This window comes from Triturus cristatus, chromosome 5_1 (assembly GCF_964204655.1).
Source record: "Triturus cristatus chromosome 5_1, aTriCri1.1, whole genome shotgun sequence".
Taxonomy (NCBI): domain Eukaryota; kingdom Metazoa; phylum Chordata; class Amphibia; order Caudata; family Salamandridae; genus Triturus; species Triturus cristatus.
The window spans coordinates 519,133,408-519,156,969 of record NC_140587.1 but is presented as its reverse complement, the minus strand read 5'-3'; the positions used below and the strand labels follow the sequence as shown (position 1 = coordinate 519,156,969).

Genomic DNA, 23,562 nt, shown 5'->3' with positions numbered 1-23,562 from the left:
AACTCGCCTGCACTTTAAAGAGGGGATATAGTCACTCACTGCACCCACTTGCAGGGGTATGTCTGGGAGGGTCCATGGGTCCCCCTTTCTCTACTCTAGAGAGCTGTCTTTACGAGGCACACTGAAAGTGAACCACCTTTTTGTGGCACAATACAGTGCGCCTCCCAAAGACATGTATTCCTCTGCACCCACGTCTATAATATCGTTTAGTGAGATATTTTCTGCGTGAAAGAGTCTCACATGTGCAACAATTATATGAATCTGTATAAAGCAAAATTTCATGTAATTTCTGCAATTTTGCCTAACGCAAAATTCAAGAATTACATGAATTTCACAAGCAAAATTAAAATTTTCCCATTGCTAATTATGCAAAATATTACCTTCTGTTATGAACAGCACCATTTTGGAAATTCTTTTGTATGATATATTTTTTATTTTTAAGGGTAGTAAAGTTATACAAAATACAAAAATGCAGGAACTACAAATATACAAAAATATTTACAAAACATTTACCGGGCCTATATTAAATATGCACTCGTCTATTATTATGAAAATACAAATATATATTAGTCTCTGGAAATAAAATAAGATTTGAAAAAAGAAACAAAACAGAATTTGAATTAGCAAAGAACAAAGTGTACTTTTGATTAAGTACACATTTCTCTTTTTGTCAGCATTTAAAAAAAGATGACAACCATTCAAAAATGGAGATTGCCTTGTCACTTCTAGAGTTGGCAACAAAACTCCTGCTCCAAGTTTACTGCATCTAAGAAGGAATGCAATTTCTTGCTGTATCTCTCATTCATCTGATTACAGGCGTCCATCTTGCAGAAATACAAAAGCCTTTTCGAAGTCTATTTATGTTTTTTAGCACTTCAGCAAATGGAGATGGAAATATGATGAACAGGAAATGAGTAGATGCATGTGTGAGCAGAAATATTTGTTCTGTGCAAGCAAACTCCCACATAAACAAAGTTCACTGTCCTCCCAGCAGGGCCATAGGCAATGTGATGATTTTAATGAGTGCCGGAATCTCATAACGTCCATCCTCAAAGGCAGATCGTTATGGTGGATACTTTTGCCTCAACTGGTCCCAGCAGGATTTAAAGCTATCTATCATTTTCTTGAGTACACATATTTTCTGGTTGCATCTGTACACACTTGTTTTTTGGGATTTAGTACAGCTCACAAAATTTTCAATCTGTAGACAAAAACAAAAAAAACAGTTAAACTGTTAGAAGGGGATGGAGTTTTAACCCACAAATGATTTAACTGTGGTTTTCATGTAGAGAGATTAAGAATTTCAAGACCGCAGTTTACTAGGCTACTGTTAAATTAAAAATGATACACCAAACTACATGCCTATCATAGACTGAATGATTACATTTTGTTAGAAATGGGGTTTCTGGTTGGCTAGGGTATGCACCTAAACCAGGCAGCACTCTAGTCAGGGCAAGGAAGTTACACAACAAAGAAACCTGTGTTCACCTTCTGGTAGCTTGGCGCAGATCAGGCAGGCTTATCATCAGATGAAATGTCTAAAGCATTTGTGCAACACACCCATACAGAAACACATTGAATACACCACAAAAGAGACTCTACCAAAGAGTGGCCAGGCAGAACTCACCACTCTAGTCAGGGCAAGGAAGTTACACAACAAAGATAACCTGTGTTCACCTTCTGGTAGCTTGGTGCAGACCAGGCAGGCCTATCTTTAGAGGCAATCTGTAAAGCGTTTGTGCAACACACCCACACAGAAACACAATAAATACACCACAAAAATGACTCCATACATGTCTATGTAAAAATATAGAATATTGAACACAACAGAGACCAAAACAACATGGATCATATAGTTACTTTTCAATATATCTTATAGAAAGCAGTGATTCTTCACAGTGCTAAAAAGAAAGATGTTGTCTGGTTATTGGACACTTTACAGTTTATGTCGAGATAGGACTATAAACGAAGACCAAGTCGGCATGCATTAAATAAATACTCTGCAAGTTATGCACATAAACAGGTATCACTCTTTAGCATGCAGAGAAAAATGTCAAAACGGTAAAACGTCCCCATATAACCTTTAAGGTATGCAAGTTTAGGTTGTAACAATAGTGCGCAGAAGCACCTGCGCTCCTAAGAGACATGTGAAGGTAACCTCTCTGGGCTCCCACAAGAAAAGTTACATCAGGCAGTTTCAAAGGTAGGAAAGAAGTATTGTGATCACAACTGAAACACGCATTTGCAATGCAATCGGTCTCGCCTTTTGGACCTTAAAAGCATTTAGCCATGCGGCACAGGCCAGCAGAGCCGTGGCAGAGTCAGTCATATGTCAGGCTTAGGTATGTAAGGCTGACTGAGCTGGAGGAAGTGTCAGTGATATATTAGGCCACACACTGACACTGTGCAGTAATACGTCGTTACTTACACATGGTACTTAAGTTACCCCACAATCAACTCTGCAGTTACAATGCGCTTTGTGATGAATCTGACAATGGAATCTTCGAGAAGGGGCCACGGGTGTGAGGTGGCTGCTTGTCAGTTTAGTTCACAGAATGATAACTGACAGGCCCATAATAAGCAAACTCAGCAAATCCCAATGCGATCTTTTGAGTTCATCAGGTCATTTTGTGTATTCTGACATATTAACAATGTGGTGAAAGACAAGTGGTGTCACCGTAAGCACAATAACTGGAATTCGTATTGATGTAGTTACCCGCCATTCCAAGCTTAGGCATGTCAATGACCACGCGAGCTGAGATGGGCATTTAGGCTGGCACAGAAATACTGATGGTATTTATAACCTTCTTTACCAAACCATGTTTTTAGCACATGAATGAGTGATGCATGTGCTGTGCTAAAACTTTCCAAACAGGCTTGATTTCTCTGTAAGCACAAATCTGTTTCTTGTGTAACTGGTATGCAGCGTTCTATGCAGGAATAACAAACAAAACTGATTCATTGCTTTTAGAGGGCATACATGGAATGTTTTCGACATTAACGTCTTGACTGTTGCAAAGAGGATGTTAGTAGATGCAGTGGCAGATCTTCAAATAACTGGTCGTTTCCGGGTCACCCCTCTAGTCAATATAGTTAGAAAATGTCATTTGAAATTCATAATTTGCTACGTTTGCTATTGTAAAACGCTCTGCTCCCACAGCTTGTATACAGATTCGTACATCAACAAGTAACTGAGAAAAGTGCATACGCAAATATCTTAGTCTTCCTAACAGACAAAGACACAGAACTTACAATACCAGAGCTATCCCGTCCTATTACACTGCTAAACATATATGAGGCACTGGGTTGAGATCTTGAATTGCAATTTTTTATTTTTGGCACCCACGCTTATTGATTAAAAAATAAATAAATAAATAGAAAAAAAACCATTTGCATTGCAACAGCTTTCACATTACTGAAAGTTTGAGCCCTTGGCGTTGCATTATTATTAGCAACGCCAATAGCTCAAACTTTCAGTAATGCGAGACCAATTGTATTGCAAATGCTTGTTTCACACATTACACCTACTTCGATGTCCTACTTTCCCTAGTTTTCTCAAAAGATGCAAGATTTGTACAGTGAGATTAATCGGTCTCTGTAATACTAAACTTCCCAAAGGAGAGAAAAGTCTCATTTCTAAACTGACTTCTCTGTGTACACAATTGTAGTAATTCAGGCAAATCATTAATAGTTTCCTTGAAATTTTATGAATAAAATTCCTCTTCAACATTTTCAAACAAGTTCTACAGACCTTATATATGAATAACAGGGATGCACATATATGTTACATACATTGAACTAATATTACCATTTTGTTTCTGGCGGACTCCAGTGGGGGTAACTGTGGGCTGTGCTGCCCCCATTATTTCATTCCTGCTGCCTACTTTTGTGATTAATAATTTTAATTCTGTTTTTAAAAAATTTAGCAATTTTCTGTTGCTTTTACTACGTAAGTGTGGCTCCTGCACTGCTGCGTGTTGCAGGGTGCAGGAGCGCTGACCTTTATTTTGCATTCCTCACTAATTTAATCTTTTAAATTTTCTCTAGTGCTCTCAACTAGTTAGCGCTGGTGAAGAGGGGCTCTTGGCATGCCTGCTTGCCGCTTTGGGTGCGGCCATTTCCAGTCGTCCCAGTTGGGACACTATTGGGCGCCATCTTGGGTCGGTGGTCTAGATGTCGACTGGGCGGCCTCAACCCCCTATTTAATGGAAGCTGTGAAGCAGCCCCACACAGCCGGCGCGCCAAAGGCAAGCCCATATGCGCCAGCGTCTGGACCGCGGCCAGTGCCAGACATGCTGCCCGAATTTCAAATTTGACCCCCATTGTTTGGTCTATAGAGCAACTGCTTTATATGGATAAATCGGCCTGCTTGGAAAAGGCCAAGATAGATGTGGGGACGGTCGCCTCTGACTACTGCTGCAGCACATGCCTCTTTGAACTGGTGGTTAACGGAGGTGGGCTGAGTGGCAGTAGGATCACTCTGAAACCCCCTATGGTGACCTCTTGGCCAACAGCACTAATATTAGGGCCTTGCCTTTGCAGCTAGAAGTCGGATCCCTACGGCGGCGAACCCTCGGTTGACGTAGTCGGCTCTCCCGACTCCCGTGCCTACCTTCTATGGATCGAGTTCTCCTGGCGCTGTGGGGACACCCGGTATGCAGGCACCATCTTTTAAGACTCTCCCGCTGGTCTGAGGAGCACAGTGACTAGTCCCGCCTAATACCGCCATCCCTCGTCCCGGTGGTCCTCACCGAAATCCTGCTGCCAGCACCTGATCGGGGGATCAGTTTTCCTCAACGCTCTGGAGCATCGTCGTGCTCGCCCTTCTCCTGCAGTGGGGCTGTGTTTCTCAGGCACCATTTTGATCTCCAGCACCGTGTTGCAGCCTGCTGCTGCTCTTCTGACCTCGGGATCCCTGAGTCTGCAGCCTCCACTTCGCTGCGCTGAAGCCAGATGCCCTTGGGGTCCTCCTGACCTGAGCCTGCTTGCTGATGTTGGTTGAGGTCCATTCAGCCGCCTTGCCTTGCTGATCTTCAACCCGGCCCAGAGCTCGGCCGCCCGGCAGGGGCCGTCCCTACGATCCCTGAATCTGCTGCCTCCACTTCGCAGTCAGACCCGAGCCTGCTCGCCGATGTAGGTGAGATCCTTCTGCCGCCTTGCTTTGCTGATTTTCAACCCGGCCTGGAGCTCGACCGCCCGGCAGGGGCCATCCCCACGATCCCTGAAACTGCAGCCTCCACCTTGCAGCCTCGATTCCGGATGCCCCTGTGGGTTGTCTCGGCCACAGTCCGCTCTTGGATCATAAATTGCGGCCCCATATAGTATCTAAATATTGCCACCCTTTTAAATTGAGGCACTAATTGCAGCCTTGCTCTACTGCCCTGTTGTCTGTCTCGGAGCTCGACCGCAGGCACTGACCTCCACCTCGTTGCTTCGGAGCTAGGCTGCCCGTGATCCCTGAACCTGCAGCCTTCACGCGCTACTACGAATCTGGATGCCTGTGGGCCGTCCTGGCCAGAGCCAACGTGGTATTTAAATATCCATCCTCTTCCGAACTCTTAATTTAATTTTTTAATTTCCAGCCGCTTCAATTTGGCCCGCAGTACTCCGCCTCCGAAAGATCGACGCCTCCCCCAGGACTAGCAGGGGGCTGCATTCCCTCATTTTCCATGATGCTATATGGGCTGACACAGGATTCTTGCTCTGGTGATGACTCTTCTCTTCGCCTAGGATACTAATTTGCAGCCTCTTCTAGCCGGCCGCAGTCCGCCAACTCTGAAGGTTTGACGCCTTGCCAAGGACAAGCAGGGGGGCTGCACTCTCCTATTCTCTTTGCTGCCACAGTCGCTGACACAGGTTTCTTGCCCCAGGTGATGACTGCAACTCTTCACCTTGGACAGGCCCAGGCTCCTGGCAACATGGTTATGGTGAGTCTGTGTCCCCCCCTCGCTCACTACCCAATCTGACCCTGGAGAACCTTGAACTTAACCTCCACGGAGCCACTATGAGGTTGATCGTCCTACCCTAAGTCACCTTACCCTATCGCACTCCGTCCAGCCTCTTGTTCTCTTGCCGCTCCCGTTTTTGGGACACCCTGCCAGGGTTCGGACTTCCTAGGTAGGCCCTGGAGCCTGTTCCTCATGGCCAAAGCCCTACATTTCTACGGACGTCTTAGCGGGAGCCCCCCCTCTCCTCCAGCATGGCAGGGCCATGCTTGACCTCCACTGGCGACAACACCTAAACCGTTGTCTATCCTCCTAATCTCTCCAAAACTGCCGCTAAATCCCTCAAACACTCCATCCTGAAAAGTCATCCCGAGACCTTGGTCTCCGACCTGCGTTTCAGCGCGGACAAGGGAACAGTCATTAATGACCTCATCTTCTACTCCAGGAAAACATCCCTATGGAGCAAAGCCTTCTCGAACCACCTTAAGGTACACGAAACCAGGAACATTCCATACGGCCATAAACTCAGGACTGCACCCTCCACAATACTGCGTGCTGATCTCACCATCACCATATAAAAAAACGGCATCATCCTGATCCAAGCTCCACCCAAAGACCTCAATAAATTCACAGACCTTTTCACCCTCCTCAAAAACTATGTGCACAACCCTCCTCCGTCCACTTCCCTCCCGCACCATCCCTCGCCCAATCTGCCAAGGGCGCCTAGCCTCCCACATACAACCCTACCTAGAGCTCACGACACAGGTCGACTTAGCCACACTACCATGCCACCAACACATGCCAACCGATGCGTGCCTAAACCTCTGACCTCCTGCCTGCAAGCTCCTCCCTCTCTCAGGGTTACTGAAACTCCTCCTAGGACTATTGACTCTAGCCAAATTAATCCTTCTACCTTCCTACCAGCTCATGCCAACAGAAGCGTTCCAAAACCTCTAACCCCCAGCCCGCAAAATCTTCCCTCTTTTATGGATTCTGAAACTCCTGCAAGTGCTCATGGCACTGGTCGATTTAGCCTCAATATTAGACTACCTGCACATCCCATCAGAATCGCCCCCACTCCATCTGCCCCCGGCCTGCAACAGCATCCCTCTTACTGGATCTAAAGAACCTCTTGCACCTCACCAAACTCTCCTTCTCGAATCTCAAGCTCTCGCAGAACTCTACTCCCCCTTTCTTTGAACCCCTTCTTCACCCTTTACCGCTATCCCTGAGACACCTGCCCCCTCGCACGCACACTTGCCACCTCACAGAGGAGGAAACTCGGGCCCTCCTCCTTACCTACAAACCTGCCCCTGTAATGCCTAACCCTATAGACCTCACGGAGGAAGAAGTTGCAGACCTCCTCATCTGGTATGATTCTGCCCTGATAAACCCATGCCCCTCAGATCTGAGCGTCGAACACCCTATCCGCACTGTTGCAACCTACCCCAACAGATCTGCTACCCTCCGCGACCTAGCGCGGGTACCAATCTCTGCCCCGACTCACAACCCACAGTCTGACCCCCCACTGTCCGGCCTCCTAATTAACTGCCGCTCAGCAGTAAAGCATGCCCCTGACGTCGCCGATCTCATCCTGAGCCTAAACTCCGACTTAGCAATCTTGACCGAATCTTGGCTAAATGAATCTGCATCGCCCTGCCTAGACCTCTTAGTCCCGCCCAATTACAACATCGTAAGGCTGGACAGACAATAAAAAAAAAAAGGGGGAGGCATTGCCTGCATCTACTGCTCTAACCTTGTTACTGAACTTCTGGCGGATCCTACTGACTCTTGCAAATACCTTGCACTTTCCATATGCAATAACAGCACCCAACTGTGCAGACTACACATCTTTTACCACCCCCAGGCATGAACGACACCTTCACTGACCTCCTCATGGAAATCATCACAGCCAAAGTGTCCCGTAACTCAAATGACATGTTCCTTGGCGACTTCAACTTGCATTGGAATGACCCCAGGGACCCTCAGGTCAACGCCATTAGAGACTTCCTGGATGACCAAGCCCTTACCCAAGCCTGCTCACTCCCGACTCACTTGAAAGGTGCCACTCTAGACTGGATCATCGCTAAGGAATCAGCAGTCAAACTTATCTCTATCTCTATTGACCCTTGTGATTGGTCTGACCACCACGCTATCACCTTCCTTCTGCCTGGCTCCAACAAGACTTGGTCAGCACAACCTGTGATTCCAAAACGTTGGGTTAGAAGACACCAAGAACTTTGATCACGGGATACTGGCTGCCCGCTGTGAGACTGACCTCCCCCCCCCCCCATCTCACTATGGTCAGCAACCTCACTGATAATTATTCCACAACTATTTCCAACATTCTCGATGACCTTGCTCCGCTAAAACTAAAAAGAACCCAGATCAAAGACAGGAACCCCTGATTCAATGGATCCCTCAACAACGAGGAGATCCCTCCAGCAGACAGAACGTAACTGGAAACAGTACCTGTCAGCAGCCCATCTAAAACTTCTCCGCCAGGTCAGAAATGCTTACAATAGGAAAATCGTCAACTCAAAAAAAGAATTCTTCAGAACAGAACTGGAGAACGCCAAGAACAGACCTCACAAGCTATTCGATTTGGTCAAACACCAATCTAAAACGGTCTAAAACTTCAAAAGAAACCCCCAAATCTCTCATAACATGTGAGGAATTTTCCTCCTTCTTCTGTGACAAAATCACTGCCCTAGGTAACAAACTTAATTCCGCAACGCACTCCCAAACTACGCCAACTTTAAAGTCTATGATGAACACTCGAAAATCCTAAACCCCTTAAACCCGAACAATCACTACAATGATCCTCTCCCCTATAGCTGCCTAGAAACCGTCTCCCCAGCGGTGATCCCCTCTTGGACTGCAATAATCAACGCATCCCTCCTACAGGGATTGATACCAGACTCTCTTAAAGCTGGACAAGTTGTCCCCATCTTAAAAAAACCTACGCTGGATCCGGCTTCCCCTGACAACTATAGACCGATATCGAACATCCCACTTCTAGCGAAAGTTCTGGAGAAATGTTTGCAACAGCAGTTGAGCCAACACATCACCAACTACCACCTCCTCGATGACTTCCAATCCGGGTTCAGACCGGGACACAGCACGGAAACCACCATCCACCTCCAAGCCCTTGACCAAGGCAAAACTTGTCTCCTAATCCTCCTGGACCTATCCTCGGCTTTTGATATGGTCAACCACGAAACTCTCCTTGAACGTCTCAAACTCAGGATGGGACTTGATGGCACCATTCTTGAATGGTTTAGGTCCTTCCTCCAGAATCGCTCACAGAGAATCCTAATCAACTGGAACTTATCCGCTCCCTCTTCGATCACGGTTGGAGTCCCCCAAGGTTCAACCCTATCCCCCACCCTCTTCAGTCTTACCTTGAATCGCTCTCAGAGGTGCTACGCACCGTCATCATCGCCTACCACATGTATGCAGATGACACACAGATCTAAATTAAAATCTCTTCTCCTGAGGACATTCGGTCCCTGAATGAGGCCTTGAAGCTGACCATGCATTGACTCACATCTAACCCACTAAAACTGAACGCAAAAAAAAACCAGAATTTCTTCTTATCTTCCCATCCAAAACCAACCCAGACATTCAAGAATGGATCAAGGCTGTCACAGCGCTAAACTGCTCTCCTACCATTGTGGACTCTGCTAAATCCATTGGAATAACCCTAGACTACAGCCTGAATATGCGTGTCCATATCAACTTGATGGCTAAAACTGCCAGATTTCACCTCAACTACTTAAGACACCCGAAACCTTTCCTCGACACTCCCGACCTAAAAATGGCAACCCAGGCACCAATCATCTCCAGACTTGAATATGGTTGCTCTACCCTCTCAGGTCTACCCAAGAACTCTTTGGCCCCATTGAAAGCCTGCCTTAACGCCGCCGCCAGACTCCTAACTGGTTCAAAGAAATTCAACCACATCTCTCCTCACTTTAAAGCTCTAAACTGGCTTCCTCTCGAGGCCAGAATCCAACCAAAGCTGGCTTGCATCACGCACAAGACTCTCTACTCCAATTCTCCAGCATATCTCACCCAGAAACTCATGATATCCAGAGGAACCAGAAACTCACGGTCCGCCCGAAACATGTTGCTCCAACCAGCACGCTTGCGGGAAAAAAAAATAGTACAATCGTGCCTTCTCTGGGGCCGCCCTAAGAATATGAAACTCACTCCTGCCCGCCATCAGAAGACTTCCGTCTCTGACACACTTCAAAAAGGAGGCCAAAACTTTCCTAATGGGCAAATTCCTCTCTTAACGCTCGCATTGCAATCACCTCAGCGACTCCATTTCACATACTACTACGAGATTACCCACAGCTTTTCCGGATGATATTTGCCAGGCACTTCAGGGCATCCCACCCGGGAACTGAGACTGCCGCTCTTGCATAATGTTTTTATCCCACATGTATCCGGGATTTGTTACTGCCTATTCTTTTCTTTTGTTGTTTAATGCAGCTACCTGCTCTTCCTCAATTGTATCCACTCTTCCTAAGTCTTTTATATCACCTGTCAATCCTGAGAAGCGCTCCGATACCCTCACGGGTCTGGTTCGTGCTCTCTAAAACTCAAAATAAATAAACTGTAGATCCCTACCAAAACATGCTGAGGACATTTGGTTTTCCCTGGGGTCAAACTCCTGGGATCATAGGTTTCTTACAGAAACCTGGCTGAGGGAGGGCACAAACCCCGACTTGAGGCTGGCAGTACATGGCAGTTTTTGGATGACCTGTGCCAATCGAGAGGGCAACAAGATGGGAGGGGGTGTGGCTGTTTGTCCGAGTGAGGGTTGGAAGATCTCCACTAGGAGAATAGAGCACATTGGGAACATTGAGGCCCTAACCTTTTGTGTCAGAATCTCACCCTCCTCTTCAGTGGCCGGGATGTTAGTATATAGACCTCAAGACAGCACGCCAATTTTATTGTGCTAGGCGACTTCAGTGCCCATGTGGATGATAAAAAAAGTTCCCAGGTATTATTGCTGGTACAAACCCTAGAGGGCCTAAATCTCAAATCGCAATTGGTGATCACCCATACGTATAAGGCGGGCCACATGCTTGACCTTATTTTTCCAATAAACCCAACCTCACAATGGGGGCACCTAAGTGGACCATTTTTCAGTACCGTTCAATTTTCCGCTTGAATCCAAACAGTCCAATTCCCAGACGATCTCCGGAAGTAGGAGAAACTGAAAGGGAGTCACCCAAGAAGCTATAGGACCGGTGGTCCTAAATGCTCTCCCCCAGCCAACCGGGGATCCCAATAGCGATGTATCCAGCTTAAATTGCTGGGTCACCTCCGCTTTAGGCAATGTTGCTCCACTCAGAACGGTGACGTGCGTAAGACAGAAACCCTCTGCCCCCCTGGTTCTCCATGGAATTATGAACAGAGAAAAGACTTTGCAAGAAATTAGAATGTTCCTGGCATAAATCCTATGATTCGGTGGCTAAAGGCCTCTAAAAAGAGGCATTAAAAAAATTCCATAGGCTCAAGCGCAGTACCATGAGGGAATATTTCTCGAGCCAGATTAAACAATCTGACAACTTGGCTAGAGAGATGTTTAAAATTGTCCAAAGCTTTACTAATCCCATGGCTCTGGACAGCACAGTCTCATAGGCTCTGTGCTGACCTGTCTGACTATTTTGAGGAAAAAATACAAATGATCTACTCTGCCTTCCCTTAATCAAGCTGCCCGCCTTCTCATTTACCCTCTCTTACCCCCGATCCTCCCGGCACCTGGTCTGAATTTTGCCTGTTGCCACTCAAGGAAAGTCGTGATCCCCGGGAGATCCTTGCCCGGCTCGGTTCTTTAAACTATTGGCCCCTTTGTTTTACCTGCTCTTGAGCCAGATCTGGAACTCCTCCCTGACATCTGGTGTAGGACTTGGCCCTTTTTGGCTAAAGTTCCCTAAACATTTTGCTTTCCCCCCCAGAACTTTTTTCCGACATGGTGTTGCCAATTTAGATGCTTTGGACACTTTGCCACTGCTAACCAGTGTCAAAGTGCAAGTACTCCCTGTATAAAGTGCAATGGTAATTGTTTGTCCATGATTGGTATGTTTGCCTTACTAGTAAAGTCCCTAGTAAAGTGCACTATGTGTGCCAGGGCTGGTAATGCAAATGCTACTAGTGGGCCTGCAGCACTAATTGTGCCACCCACTCAAGTAGCCTTTAAAAGGGAACTAAGGCCTGCCATTGCAGTGCCTGCGCGCAGTTATTAAACTGCCATGTGTTCTGACAAGTGCACCCACTTGCCAGACCTTACCCTTCCCTTTCTATGCACATCAGACACCCCTATCATAGGTAAAGGGTACCCACTGGGCAGGGTGCAGTGCATGTGAAAGGTAGGGCATGTACTAAGGTGTGTACCATGTCCTGATAGTGAAATAATCTCCATTTCGTTCTTCACTGTTGAAAGGCCATCTTGCCCATAGACTAGAATGGGAAGGCTGTGTAATATGTTTTCCAGCCTATCTTCCCAAAAACTTAAGATGGAGAGGTGAAGTTTAGTATCTTTTTATGAAAATGGTTATTGCATTGTGTGTTTATTGTTAAGCCACTCTTTTAGAAGTGGCTGGGTTTTTGTGCTCTAACATTTCTGTGTGTCTCTGCCTGGATGTGGATTGACTATATGGATTTGAAAGTGATAGGATCTGGGGAATGTCTTGACCCAGGGGAGGAGGTGAGACCGCAACAGGCTGACCCGCATCCGGAGTGTAGGGGAGGAGTAGCCCCCAGAGGTGAAGAGGCCTGGTTTGCTGCTATGAAACAATTGTCCCATCTCCTGCTGAGTGATTGAGAATCCAGACCCCCACTAATCAAAGGAAGAAGGTGTCACTGGCAGGGAGGCACCCAGAACTGGTTTTAACAGGGGTCAGTGCCCCCTGAAACATTAAGACTTCAAAACCATTGAGGGGTATAACTGAAGCCCCTGTACTTTGGACAATGGCTTGATCAAGACTGAACAAGACTGGAGCTACTTCGTGGTCAAGAGGAACCTTTGCCAAGGAAGAAACAACTGAATAGACTGAAGGAAAGTACTGACCCTTAATGTGTGTTCTGGGGCTGGCCTGCAGTTTGCTGTTTTAACCAAGGAAAGGCTAAAGGGACTTTGCTGTGTGCTGTGTCCCCACGCTTGAAAGGACTTTGCTGTGTCCTGAAGTAACTTATCCCCAAGGACCCGAGGTGATCTGGCTCCGTTGTGGAAACTCAGGACCACAAAAGTTTCCAGGAGAGTCTCAGCGGCATTTGCCCTGTGATCTTGTTTCTGGAGTCCAAGCGAGGATCAGCGACGCTGCTTGCGTGTGGTTTTTGCAGCCTGAACCTTTTGTGAGGATTGTCCAGTTATTGTGTGCACCGGAATCCAAGTGAGTCTCCACGACGCTGTGTGCGTGTGCTTTGTGCAGCGGGCGATCTTCGTGAGGATTGCCTTGTTATCGTGCACCCGGAGTTAAAGTGAGTCTCAGTGACGCTGCGTGTCTGTTCATCGTGCAGCCTGAGACCTTCGTGTGGAGTGCCCGGTGATCGTGCACCCGAAGCTCAAGGAAGTCTCAGCGACGTTGTGTGTGTGTGCCTTGTGGCAGCCTGAGATCTTCGTAGCAGTAGCGGTCCGGACCGACAGCCCCGGAGGAGCAGAGCCGCGTGCCCGAGCCCACCGTTGCCAAGTCCCAACGATTGCATCGGAGGCCCAAGTCGCTGGACGAGGAGAGGAGAGTGAGTTTGCGTCCCCCAGGAAACATGTGTTGACCCCTGGGGCGGGGCGTGGGCTTGGAGGGAGACGCTCTCGGCCTCTTTCTCATTTCAGCAGCGCGTGCCTCTGCTTCGGCTCGTATTGCCAAAGGACTATGGGTAACTTCCCAGCTGGACTATTCTAATAGCCTCTATCTAGGGCTTCCAGCTTACCTGCTTTGCAGGTTGCAGATGATTCAAAACGCAGCGGCCAGATTAATTCAGAAAGTGACGCTTCGCCACCATATTTCCCCACATTTACGGCGCCTCCATTGGCTACCGGTCAATAGGAGGATCAAGTTCAAGACACTCACCATGGCCTACAGAGCCACCAGAGATCAGGGTCTGGGTTATCTGAGGCAGAAATTGCAAAGATACCAACAAGACCGGGCCCTGAGATCAAATCACCTGCGACTACTCAGGGTATCCCGGTTCATTAAGGCCAGGATAGGGGGAAGAGCATTCACGGTGAAAACTGAGAAACTCTGGAATGCAATGGCCCCCCACTTCCACATGATGGAGTCAGAACAGTCCTTTAAGAAGGCCTTAAAAACCTAGCTTTTCCGCTTGCCTTAGATCGACCACTTATTACCCCCACGATGAAGCTGCAACTTAGTGCCGGGACACCTTTGTTGAGGTAGTCGTGCGCTTTATAAATTCAGATGATTAATTGATTGACTGGAAATTTATTGCAAGGCTCGCTGTGCTGGGCTGTTTAACAGATCACTTTTCCTCTTTAAGTCTATTTCATTTGATCTTCTGTTAATTTTTCTTAGACTGAAGCATTTTCGAGCAATGTATCATAATCATTGTGTCTGGCTTTGATGATATATGACACAAATCCATTATTAGAGCTAATGTTCAATTTGATTTAATACTGTAATATTTCAAGCGAGGATGAATATGAAAAGTACAGGAAAGCCAATAAGAGGAGGAGAGTGAGAGAGGATTCTTTGTGTAGTTTCAGTGGATGAGCACAGACATTTCTGTCACTTCAGGAAACAGAACCGCTGTAGAAGAACATAGAACTAACGCTATCACTTCCCAAAAGAAAGCCCTTTGTGAACCTGGAACACCTTATGTAAACTTTCACACCAAACCTGAAATGCCTACCATTTTCCTGTTGCCAAACTGTGCAATTACACGTTAAGAGGAGAGCCGAGTAGGCTGCTCGCTCCTACTGAAGAGGCCAGGATTTGGGGTAAACTCAAATACCACACTTTGTGGTATTACGGACAAGCAGTTATCAGCAGTGAAAAATTAAATAGGCTGTTTGTCCTACCAGGACAAGCAGGGGGAATTCTTTACAATGCCTTGCAGGAGATACAAAAAGAAAAGAAAACGTTTTTCCTTTTCATAAAACCCTCACCTACCCGGGTTGGCCCATGGTGGCATGCTTCATCATTGGGTCCATCCCTGTCCTCTACGGAGTGTGCTACTACCAACGAATACGTGGGACCACTGAATTGTTAAATATGGGGGGGGGGGTGTCCCTTTACACCTAACCACATATAATAGAATTAAAGGGAGTGTTTCTTTTTAGCAAAAATGAAAAGGTTTAAAAATATCAAATTTGTGGGTTAAAAAAAAAAAATTATTCCCTACTCCAAAGGAGGTATGTTAAAATCTGGGCACATGTGGGAAAGCCTTAGACTTCAGTACCTATTGTTTCCCTTTTGGTCAACTAGTTTCACCGTGGCAACTTCAGAGTCACGGTCGAGCGCGTTCAGGTTTTACAGAGAGGGAGTAGCCTTGACGGAGGTTTGACTAGAGGTATCCCTCCACATAATCAGCAATGGACTCATGGGGCCCAATGATAGTCGCATTATAAGTCTTTTTGATATTTAACACAGGCCAAATTAGGTGTTTTCCATTTATTTTGACTTTTTCTTCATAATTATTGTGTTAAGTGTGACACTTGGAGTGGGAACATCATTTTTCCTCCTAGGCCCTGACGAAATGCCTTAGGGAAAGGCATGAAACTAGTTGACCAAAAGGGAAACGATAGGTACTGAAGCCTAAGGTTTTCCCACATGACCCCAGATTTTAACATACCTCCTTTGGGGTAGAGAATACATTTGTTTTTGAACCCACAAATTTGGTATTTTTAAACCTTTTCATTTTTGCTTAAAAAAAAACACTTCCTTTAATTCTGTCATATGTGGTTAGGTGTTTAGGGACCCCCTATATTTAACAATTCAGTGCTCCCACTTATTTGTTGGCAGTAGCAAGCCCCGTCCATAGAGGACAGGGATGGACCCAATAATGAAGCATGCCACCAAGGGGCATAGGGTGGGTATGGGTTTTATGAAAAGAAAAAATATATATTTTCCTTTAGTATCTCCTGCAAGGTATTGTAAAGAATGTCCCCTTCTTTTCCCTTCGGAGGGTGCCTCTCTTGATTTTTTATATAGTGTTGTAGAGGACAGGTCCCTACTCTAGCCTGCCTCTACTCTCCCCCTATTGCTTTTGATATCTACCAGGACAAGCCACACAAAGGCACATGTCCTCCCTTTTTCTTACACAGCACCTTGCCCATAGGGCTACCTAGGGCCTATGTTAGGAGTGACCCAGGTGTAATAAAACAGGTGTTTAAGGCTTGGCAAGTCGTTTTAAATGCCAAGTTAAAGTGGAAATAAACTGCGCATGCAAGCCCTTCAGTGGCAGGCCTGAGACAGGTTTGAAAGGCTTCTTCTGTGGGTGGCACAATCAGTGCTGCAGGCCCACTAGTAGCATTTAATTTTCAGGCCTTGGGTATATGTTATACCACTTTACAACTGACTTACAAGTAAATCAAATATGCCAAGCAGGTGTAAACCAATCATATCATATTTAGGACAAGAACACAAGCATTTTAGCACTGATTACCTGTGGTAAAGTGCCCAGAGTCCTAAAGCCAAGAAAAATAAGGTCAGAGAAATAGGCAGAAGAAGGCAAAAACGTTTGGGGATAACCCTGCAAAAAGGGCCAGGTCTAACACATTTGTAAATGATTATATGCATTGACCAACCATTTTCTCATAAATAAGACTAAGGATTGAACTACAATTTGGTGGTCACCTTAGGAAATGTAGGACTCGATCTGTCGAAAGAGTCCGAATTGATGCTGGGCACTATTTGATCAGGCACTGCCATGAACGTGTTGATTTATATTTTGGTCCAATGTGAAGCCCAGGGATAGAGTGTATTCAAGAATTAAAAGCTTACACTCAAATCTAGAATTGAATTGTAATGGAGCTGCAAGAAGGTGTGGGGGGATGAATGATCAAAATATCTCTATTTTGAGTGGATTCAGCTTGAGATTGTGCTTGTACATCCAAGCCTGGATATGCTCAAGAATGACAGAATCAACTGAGCTGTCAATCGGGGAGAAAATGTTCATGTGCAGCTGAGATTGATCTAGTGAGACATGATGAATGGCTTAGTTCATGAGATGTGGTATACAGTTGGAAATCAGCTGGGGAGAGAATGGAACCTTGGGTTACTACTTATGTGGGAGAAAATCACTCAGATGTAGTGTCACAAGATTTTGTTAGTTGTTTTCTTGCAGTAACAGGAAAGCCATTTAGCAATTGTTCCATCTATTCCCACAGATCTAGGAGGAGTTAAAGGCAAATGGAGTGATTAACCATATGAAACACAGCTAATAGGTCTAAGGACAATAAATAAGCATGAGTTACTATCATCAAGACTGCACAGTACATTTTGTGATATTTGCAGTATGTCATACTAACTGCTCACTCCAGCTCTGATGCTCAATTGGAAGAGATTGAATACATTGTTCTCCAAAATTTCAGTCAACATGTGGTAGAACAATGCTGACAACTCCTGATATCCCTTCCCTAACTCTCCAGTCTTTAAGCTACTAGCTATGAAACCTCCATGAGGCCTTTCAGACAACCTAGAGCTTTCAGTGTGCGGAGGAAGGTGAGAGGGGGCAGAGTCTCAGGATGCAGGCACTCTACTTCCACCATGGCAGGAGTGACATCTTGAGACACGCTGAGACTGGCCCTTCAGCTCGGGATCTTAATACTGAGAGAGTGCAACACTTCCAGTGAGGACACACAGCCCACATCAAGAGTGATGTCTCATGCTACTATCTATGCCATGCAGAGGTCTTCCTAGTTCAGGGGCTCTTGTCTCCTGGCTCTGTGAAATCGCAGGCAGCACCTCCAGGACAGAAGTGGTCTCACCAGCGCCAGTGTTCTGGTCCTTTGCTATCAAAGCGGGTAACACCTGGCACCCTGATCCTCCAACATTCAAAACGCACCCGTATCCTACCCCTTGCTTTCCCCCTGGTCCTTGTACCCTATCCCTAGGGCCTGTACCCTGAGAAACCTCCAGTGGGCCAACCGGGGTTGATTTTGTTCACTGGTTCCCTCCCTGCTGGTGGTAGTTCATTGCCAAAAATGCAATCTATTGGTAAATGATAACAAACAGCTATCTTCCTTTGGTCAACTATTATTATGTGGTCACTTAGTCTCGGGAAAAACATCACCATTTTACATGCTCACGTTTAAAGTTGACCTCTTTCTTGAAAGTTGGCACTTGATAAACATTTGCTTGCATGCCTGTATAGGATAATATTCTCTGAAATGGCTTTGCTTACATTTAAATTTCTTCATGGGCATATTATAAGAGCTGTGAATATTCTGTACGAGGGCTAAGTTAACTATTGAAAATGTTGATGTTTGTTGTTGCCCATTTGGTGACAACTCTGTAAAAATGGAATCAATAATGGTGGACTAAATGGGGCATCGGCATGATAACACAGGTGAAGTTTATTATATAAACAACATCACTCCTTTGTTTAGACAGAGAAGCATTTCAATGACTCTGTTGACGTCACCCTATGCCAGAATACCATCCCAGCTGAATCCTGTTTACCTCCTGAGTAGGATGGTGCCCAGCTCTACACCAAGACACCCCCCCTGATGAAACATACTCAAAGGTAACTGGGGAGTTATCTCACCCCAAGGGATTTTGCCATATTCACCCACCCTAGGCACACTAGGCTAGGGGGCGCTTGGTAGGAGCATAACTGTAATTATTTGAAAGCATATAATCCATGTAACAGCACAATAGTTGAACTGTTAATTTTCTTTACCATTCTTGTTATGCTGATCACTCTGTTTTGTTTCCTTCTATTGATTACAGCAGCACAGGTATTTTAAGCAAGAAAGGGCATGCATGACTTACTAACAAAAGTGACTGATCCGTTTACACAATTTCCTTGGGAAGTCAGGGTTTTCATGTTCTGAGGTTGCAAATACCACCTGTTACTTTGCCAGGTTAGGGGTACAAGTGGTGTGCACTGTAAGCTAACCAGAACTAAGGCCAATATATCCTGATGGTGTGCATAGACTCAGTCTCACACAGTTTTGATGGTTATGTTGTCCAAAGCGCAGTCTTCCTAAGAAGTTATGAACCTTATGACACTAGCCCTTTCATTTTGAGGAGACCATGCTCATTTATTGGTGCTCCCTACCCTCTCTCATGGGCATTCTTTACCCTACGGATCAAGTCACACGTATTGTAACATATTCAGCCCTATCCATTTCATTTATGGAATACTATCCTCAGTGTTGATGTCACAAACTTATTTTTGGGGTTTTATCAGTCCAGCAAAGCCAGCAAAATGAAATTGTCTCTGGTTACGTGCTAGTAAATTGACATGTTTTACTTCACCAGTGCACTTCAAGTACACTGCATGGTATAGCTGTTCCTAATTATATTGAGAATATATAGTTCCACATAATGGATCTGTGTGAGCAGGCATCTGATTTAATTTGTTGAGTCAACCTAGGTAATATTTCATTATTGTTCAGGGAGAACTTGGGAGTCTGAAACAAATGGTTTGTTGACAAACATTTATAGCAGCTCAGACAATTAGCATTTTAAAGAGTGCAGTTCTAACCATAAGGTGATTAGACAGGTACACTCATCTTTCCTAATATTGCAAAAGTACTATTAGACATTAATGATGAGCTATGCTAAATCCTAAATATTTGAGTGGGAGAAGTAATGAAACATAAGATTTGCCTTCATGTCTGCTTAGAGATGCCAGAACAGAAAGAATTCTGATTTACTCCATTAATTTCTAGTCCCGATAGACTCTCCCCCACAACACAAATGTACCTACAATGACAAATGCAATTGTAAGGGTAACCTTCTAGTTGTTCATGTACCATATGACTTAATGCACAAATAATATTGTAATTGACCAAAATCGGTTTGAGTTGATGTCTTTCACCACCATCTCCTCTCGTAGCATTACAGCTGATGGTTACATAATGAGAATGAATAGCAAAGGAGACACAGAACACTGCCTGGAAGTATGCATTATCTCAAGTGGCAGAGATGGCATGTTACTTGACAAAAGTTCTTTCTTGCCACCTGTATACAACTCAGGCACATAAGCAAATACTATGTGCCCGATTCACAAAGGTCAATTTACACATTTGTTTAAGTTTACAATTGTTTCCTATTCACAAAGGATATTTTACGAGTAGTGTCTTTATGACTGCAGAGTCTCCTCACATAAAAAGAGAGGATTGTGAGGATCTACAGTTCGGTAAATATGTAGCAGCTGTTAAATAGTGGGGTGGCATTGTAGGTCCATGTTACATCTGTGACTTTGAAGCTCCACAGAAAGAAGTCAGATAGTATAAAATGCACAAATCTGGTGAAGCTACCAGAGGGGGCAATTCAAAAGACTGCCATGGACTTTATGAGTTATACGAAAGTATTCTATTAAAAGAAAACATAATCTGACTAAAGCAGAAATGGACACAGATGTGCCCAAACCTCACGTTTTTAGGAGGATATATTGATGAGGATATTTTGGAATGAGGGTGCTCCAAATAAGTTTGTTACTGACAATGTGGTGCTGTTTTTCACTTTTGAAATTGAAGATTGTTGGAAAAGGTCCATGTGGTGCATCATCCTACTGCAATGTATAATCCCGAAGAGCATAATGAGGTAACAATTACAGTTGGAATTAAGGTATTAAAATGTAATGTTTAAAGATATAAGAAGAAAGGTGATGTGCAGCTAGATCAATCCAGAATATAGTTATATGTCAAAATAGACAACATAATAATTTGTGGTACAGGAAACAAGAAAGAAATAATAATGTATGCAATATTTATCTCAGGATAAAGCCAGTTGACTAGGAGAAGATCAGAACTACAAACAGCACAATGAAAGAAAGCTCTATTTTCTTGAGTGATGAGATGGTAGTAAAATAGCACGAGGTAATGCCCAACCAGTGGATGAATTCCTGTTGAACAAGTAAAGACTAGTGAAGATAGAATACGGCTATATATGGTACTTCTGTAAGTGCAACTGGGTTTACTAGGCATTTTGACAAAAGGCTGAAGGCAGAGAATTGGACCACAAGCAGAGAAAGGGCCCAAGGAACGTTCTGACATGTTTACATTATTCTAGACATCACTTAGTGTTAGACAGTAATGAGAAATCCTCTGATTTGGGGATGAAATGATAACCCACAAGAGAATTGTGATGTGGAATTAATTGCCAAAAAGTGAACACTATAAATGAAATGCAGATCGTGGATTCTTTTCCTATTAAGTATGTCCTTCACAAGTAAGAAAACTGCATGTTACCATACAACTCTCAATCAAGCCTTATGCATGTTAGTGCTTCTCTTAAACATGCTTTAAGCCTTTTGTTCTTTCCAAATTCATACAGGGGAAGGATGTGCTCATTCTGTTCTCGTGGCATAAATACACAAGCTTCTTATCATTTAGTAGAAGCCTGTGAAAAGGACTAGTTGCAGATACTAACCAGCATGGCTGTGCTTAGTATGTGCTGAGGCGCTTTTACTATAAAGATTTTACATTTTCATTAGTTACTCAGTGGCTTCACCATAGCAGGAAGCTTCTCATAACAAATTATATTTTATAGGTTTACTTTTCTTTTTACAGACATTTGAAACAATGCCCTGAAGCAATCCACTGTCAATATGTGAAATGGCACCGACAAGTAACTAAATAGTACATTTTTGAACTTCTGCATATATTCGTTTCTAGCTAATCTGTGCCACAAGGACTTCATTAGGTCTCTGAAAATGTCTTGTTTAGCACGTATATTGAGAGATGGAAGACACTGAATAATTCTCAAATTTTCCAAAACCCAAACATATGTGAGTAGATGTTGCTTAGTGAGAGTCTTGAGGAAGTAATTTCTAAGCATCATACAGGAACAATATAAGGGTATTTGCATGAAAAATGTTATACTAGTCTTTGCTCACACCCACCTGTTTACTACTGATGTCCCTAAGTATTACCTGCACTAGGATCTAAGTGATCTATGGTTTCAAAGGACACCTTCAGAAGAAACAATAACAAGGCTCCTGGGTGTAGGGTGTTCCTCTCATCCTCCCCGCATTCCTCTCCAGGATGGATTATAGAACAGCAAACACCTTTCATGTAACACGGTTTGCCCGTGTCTCGTAGCTAGTCACAAACACCTTTCAAGTGGTATTCTGAATGCTCGCACAATACATATTTATATCAAGGGAAGAGTTAGCACTGCAGCACGTATTGCCAATCGGAAATTCGTCCACATTAATAGATTTTCTGTATTTCAAAGTCAATTGCAACTGTATCAAACGGAGAGTGTTAAAGTTCCCAGTTTGGGAAAGAAAAAGTCACACTTTGGAAGAACCTTTAGTCACCATTTATTTACAATCTGATGTGTGCAATACCTTTCAGTCATAAGAACCTAACGTCCCTTTTCTAATTTTTCATATTCTTGAACCAAGCTTTGCCCCATTAGTTGACATTTAATAATTTGTGTTTTTATCTATTTGCGTAGCCTGCTTAATTCCACTCAAAATAACTATTTAAAAATGTAACAAGAGTGTCAACAAGCAAAACATTCTAGCAACTTACTTTGTTTTCACATCTGCAAGACAGGATCTGTTCTGTATCAATTGAAAGTTGGAATAAGCTGCATTTGATATGTTTGGTCGTCCTAGTTTCATTAGCTAACTTTCGTAGCGCACATCCCATATTAAAAAGGGAAATAATTTCCTGAAAACAAAAACAAAATTGTTAATTGATCATCAGTTTTGATGTATCAAATCATTTTAAGTGAAAGAACTGAATCTTAGAGGTGTTGCTACATTAATTCTCTCCCCAAGAAGATTACAAAACCTGTGATTGACAATGCTACCAAACTGTGAGACACTATCAGAGGCAGAGATTTATAGGGGCACATTTATAAGGAGTTAACACCATAAAAACTTCACTTTTTCCGATGTTCTGGTCACGTTAAGTCCTTTGCTCATTTAATGTGGCTTAACGCTGCCTTGTAAATAATGCCCCCATTCATTCAGCACCTAGCGTGAAAGGGGCATGAAATGGGTTTTGCAGTGGGTGTTCTGCCACAACACCCATTGCTTTTTGAGGCTGCCCCATATTTATAAGGTATGGAGCAGCACCAAAAATATTGCCTGGGTATAGCTGGTCTTAATCAGGTGATACAAGGAGAAATGTTTAATTTCTCCTCATATTTTTCTCTTTCCATATGTGCTGCATTTTGCAGCACACATAGAAACGGTAAATCACCTGTAAAGATTGTTTATGTGCAGGAAGGTGTCCCTTCCTGCACAGAAACAATCATCCCTGCAGGGCAGGCTCCCTTGCAACATGGTGTAAGGATGCTTGCACTAGGCAGCTTCTTTAGCGCCAGCTGTAATGGAACCACAGGGGTGTGCTGCATTCTTGTAAATACGGTGCATCCCTGCGTTTTGAAACTAACAAAGCGTGGCGTCACCAATTTTTCCGTAACACTGCGTTCTGCCAGTTTCTAGTAAATAT

At 44.4% G+C, this 23,562-nt stretch overlaps 1 protein-coding gene across 3 annotated transcripts in view; it reads right to left on the bottom strand.

Annotated features, from left to right (window-relative positions):
• Positions 1 to 413: 413 nt before the first annotated feature.
• Positions 414 to 23,562, bottom strand: part of IL7 (interleukin 7) — a 170,801-nt gene continuing 147,652 nt past the window's right edge. For all 3 annotated transcript variants that reach the window (XM_085605381.1, XM_085605380.1, XM_085605379.1), the window contains exons 4-5: positions 22,633 to 22,773; positions 414 to 1,201 (exon numbers count right to left, since the gene is read on the bottom strand). In XM_085605381.1, coding sequence (XP_085461507.1) covers positions 1,064 to 1,201; positions 22,633 to 22,773 — 279 coding nt within the window. In that variant the 3' untranslated portion in view covers positions 414 to 1,063. The remainder of the gene's footprint in view (positions 1,202 to 22,632; positions 22,774 to 23,562) is intronic.